Here is a 3,966-nt window from a genome sequence, read left to right as displayed (position 1 = left end):
ATACATTAGGCAAGAGGCAGTCATTATTTTAAAAATAAAGTATTTCCTACTCTTAGTGGCTGTGCAAAGAGTAGTCAGCTACTGTTGGCAGAATGAAATGATAGCATAAAGTTGTGAAGCTAGATCCAAGTAATGTACGTTGGTACTAAAAATCAGATGCTACGGTGCCTAACTTGGAGACAGCTGCCTGGTATGGAATCCAAAAGTCCCTGTCTGGCCTCTGTTCTACGAATGAGGCATTTGCCACCTCAGGAGGGGATCGAGAGCAGCTGGCCTGCTGTGCAAGGACAGCATCTGTGCTTAAATGAAATGCTAAAGCTAAAGAACTGAAGCAGGGTTTGTAAAATTCTTGTCCTAGGACTCACATACCTCAAGGATTCAGGGAAATGCCACCTTCTACTTGGGATTCTGTGGGTAATAGCACACAGTCTTCCAAAGAATCAAGTTTCACTTTTAAAACACAAATTGATGAGGGAAAGGTGGTAGAGAGACACTGCAGATATGTGACTGCAGATGACAGCACATAGTTGAAGGATGGTCTCTACCCTGACAATTGTTTCTGCATTTTTATGCAATTTAAGTTGAACAGCCATTGAGGAACAATCCAATGCTCCCTGCTTTGGGTGTACCCTCATCAGTCAGGCTGTCCAGGGACTGACAGATCCTCGGTTCATTCCTACACAGTAACAAATCACCCTCAGGTCAATCTTTGAAAGAGTGGACAGAAAATGTCCCTTAGAAAATAGGCTGAACCACAGCAAGTTAACACAAAGCATCCACAACTAATTGTTGCCCATCAGGAGCTGCTTTTTAGCTCAGGATTTAAGTTGCCTTGGAATTCAGTAAATGTAACTAAAAGTTAAGCAAAGACAGGGTACTCCTATGAGCGATGAGTTCATGAGGTAGTTCTATGAGCGATGAGATCATGAGGTAGTTTTCATATGTTTGTTTTGGCAGTATGCTTTTCTGTCTGCTAACATGCAGGAATCCAAGGAATCTGATCCATTAGCAGCGATAAACATTGTACTAGGAAAGTGTCACTGACTGGCTGTATACTGGAAGAAGTCACAGACTAATGGAATAAATTTAAATTATTCCAATAAGATTATAATAATCTAATTATTCTAATAACCGAAGAGATCACAGACCCCACATAAATCAGAAACATACAGAATGTTTGTGATATGTACAGATCTGTTAAACCTAAGACCTAATACCTACTACATTAAAAGAAAAACTACGGAGTCAAGCAGGCCAGTTTTCTGCAACTGGCTGGCAGCACGGCCACGTTAATCCTAACGCACAGCATCACAAGGACATCAGGAGAGAAATTCCTCTCGGGTATCTGCAGGACCCCACCTGCAGGAGCACAGCGCAGCACCCTCGAACCTAAGGGCTCCCTAGGAGCTGGGTGACTTACTGATGTCTACTCCTGAGGCCTGCACAGGCTCACTTGTCTCTGAAAGAGATCTGCAAAAGGTGGTAAAAGCAGAAATTGTAACATAGCTATGTTCATGCACAGACACTGCCTAAAGTCGTGGTAACAGTTTAGTGTTGGCCACAACACAGTTTTGCAGGAACAGGGGGCGGAGCAGTTTAGAAACTCAATATGAAAGTATCTGTTGCTGATCAACTAGAATGACTTTCAGGAGTGTTGCAGGAATACATGCAGACAGGCACAAGCACTGTGAAGTTATTTGACAGAGTAAAAAAGTTAGCATGGATTTACATTTTTATGACAAAGGTCAATTCATACACTTCAAATACGTAAGAAAAACAAGTCTACAAAAAGGGGAGACATTTAATACTTACAGAATACGTTGATATTCTCAGTTTCACAGCTGTGTTTCTTTGAATGTATAACTGGAAAGAAATGTATGCCACAGAAATAACCTGCTATAATCTCCTACCAATCTGCTTCTAACATTGAACAGCACTACATCTGTTACTTGGTGGACAATCCGTGCATCTGCTAAAAGCAATGTTGCTTTGAATTACGTGTGTACATTCACACAAATACACGTCCTAACTGAGGTATGGGGGGAACAGAACACAGGTAAAGAAATGTTTTCTCTGCTTATCTAGCCTGTAATAAAGCATGGGTCTGTTTGTGAGCTGGATCTAGCAATAGGCCCGTAGGAGCTGATACAGTCTGCTGTCTGCTCCTGACGAGACAGCAACTTCACTGGTCCACACTCCCTGAAAAGGCCCCCCACTACGACCCGAACTACTGCATTGCGATGGGAAAAGGTAGGACTCAAAGCATCTACCTTCTACGAACGCTACCCGATATGCCTGTACAGGAAGCTGGGGAAGCAGCTGTGGAGGAGAAAGGTGTCCCAAAACTAGGATCCAGTCTATATGGCTGACTAGGTTGGATCACCTTGAGATCAACTAGGCAAGAATCCAATCATGAAGGACAAATAAGGCATTCAAGGTATGATCTGTGTAAAAATGTGTCAGCCTCAGAGCGGGTATGACATGGGTTTATGAACGCAAAGGTAAGAGGCAGAAAAAATCCCAAGCATTTACACGTCATCTTTCCACCAACATAATGCTTCAGGCCAGGTCCTCCAAAGGTAGTGATGGAAACCCTCACATACACGCACACACCCACATGCTTTGCGATTCACGGGCAAATCTAGGCTAAGTGTGAGAGAGTGGAATTCCATCGACAACAAATTATTCAAGCAAAACTGGTGTTGGTCTGCCACTTACAATCATTAGAGTCTGGATTAAATGAATCCTTGCTGCAATTTACTTTCTAATACAACGAAAGTTAATCTGTACGCGTATTCTCCAAACAGATGCCCTGATCTTATGTCCCTGTGCAGTGTTCTGAGACAGTCCAAACAAAACTGCTGAGCTTCACCCACACAAGGCCTCTAGAGACATCGGTTTGCAATACACGTCACGGAGAACAGAACTGAACCACCAGGAACCCGGTGTGCTTCTACGTGCTGTTTAGTCTTTTGGATCTGACTTGACATCATCAATTTAACTGAGTTGGTGTTTCAGAACTTAAAATACAGACATTAGTTCTCGGCACGTTTCGCGGTGACTATCCCTGCTTCAACTCAGTGGTTTGCTATTTAAAGAGTCTGGAGCGAGTAATCGCGTTATTCCAGAATTCCGTTCCTCAGCGTTTCACTTCTCTCCAGAGAAAGCCGCTGAAGATCCTTCCTAATATCAGGATGATCTTCCAGCTCTTCGTATAGCGATCGAACAATATCCAGTTTCCTGTAGTCCATCGGTTTGACCAGACTGCGAACAACCTGGAGACATCTCTCTTTCAGGGTGAACACTGAGGTTAAAAACAAACACACACACACATGACCTCGTCAGAAGGGCTCTCATGAGCTGCTGCCTCAAACACAGACAGTTCTTCTCCAAGTACGCGGATACGGAACATAACATGTAGCAGCGTTATTCACAACACACTAAATTCACGCGAAAGAGAGGAAGAGAACTTGTTGTTTCCTGTCGTGAGGCACGCTACAAAACCCATCAGAGACATCTATGAGAGGTCTGTCAATAGCTCTAACCAGTACAGTGCGGTGACACAGCTCTATCTAGAAACCCTCACGATCTCTTCCTACTTTACAGCTAGATTTTATTATTTGAGTACCTGATTTCTCGCTAGGTCCTTACATTGAAGTGCAAAGAGATCAAGTACAAAACTCATCAGTTTCCACGACATGCGCAGTCCTGTTCTCTTTACCTGGCAGCGTGATGTCTGCTTTGTTCACGTTGGGAGCCGCGATAAACAGCTCCTGCTGGTTGACAAGGAGTCCATCGTTTGTCCCCGCGTCCCGGAACAGCCAGAGGTGACCTGGGAGAGAACAAGGTGGAAACGCAGCCGTTACCGCGCTTTTTAACGAGCAGTTTTCAGGGGCACCCGTAAGGAACCCATCTGCTCTCCAGCCGAGCTCTCCTTTAGAGGCCACCGCCGCGGCCCTGGTCGCC

The 3,966-nt window shown here is 44.3% G+C and overlaps 1 protein-coding gene across 1 annotated transcript in view; it reads right to left on the bottom strand.

Moving 5' to 3' along the window:
- Window positions 1–1,717: 1,717 nt before the first annotated feature.
- Window positions 1,718–3,966, bottom strand: part of LOC103902867 (von Hippel-Lindau disease tumor suppressor) — a 4,501-nt gene continuing 2,252 nt past the window's right edge. Inside the window, exons 2-3 of the mRNA XM_009283980.1 lie at window positions 3,722–3,832; window positions 1,718–3,304 (exon numbers count right to left, since the gene is read on the bottom strand). Coding sequence (XP_009282255.1) covers window positions 3,120–3,304; window positions 3,722–3,832 — 296 coding nt within the window. The 3' untranslated portion in view covers window positions 1,718–3,119. The remainder of the gene's footprint in view (window positions 3,305–3,721; window positions 3,833–3,966) is intronic.

This window comes from Aptenodytes forsteri, unplaced genomic scaffold (genome assembly GCF_000699145.1).
Source record: "Aptenodytes forsteri isolate BGI_AS27 unplaced genomic scaffold, ASM69914v1 Scaffold267, whole genome shotgun sequence".
Lineage (NCBI taxonomy): Eukaryota > Metazoa > Chordata > Aves > Sphenisciformes > Spheniscidae > Aptenodytes > Aptenodytes forsteri.
The sequence above is the reverse complement of the archived record's forward strand: the minus strand, read 5'-3'. Positions and strand labels throughout refer to the sequence as shown.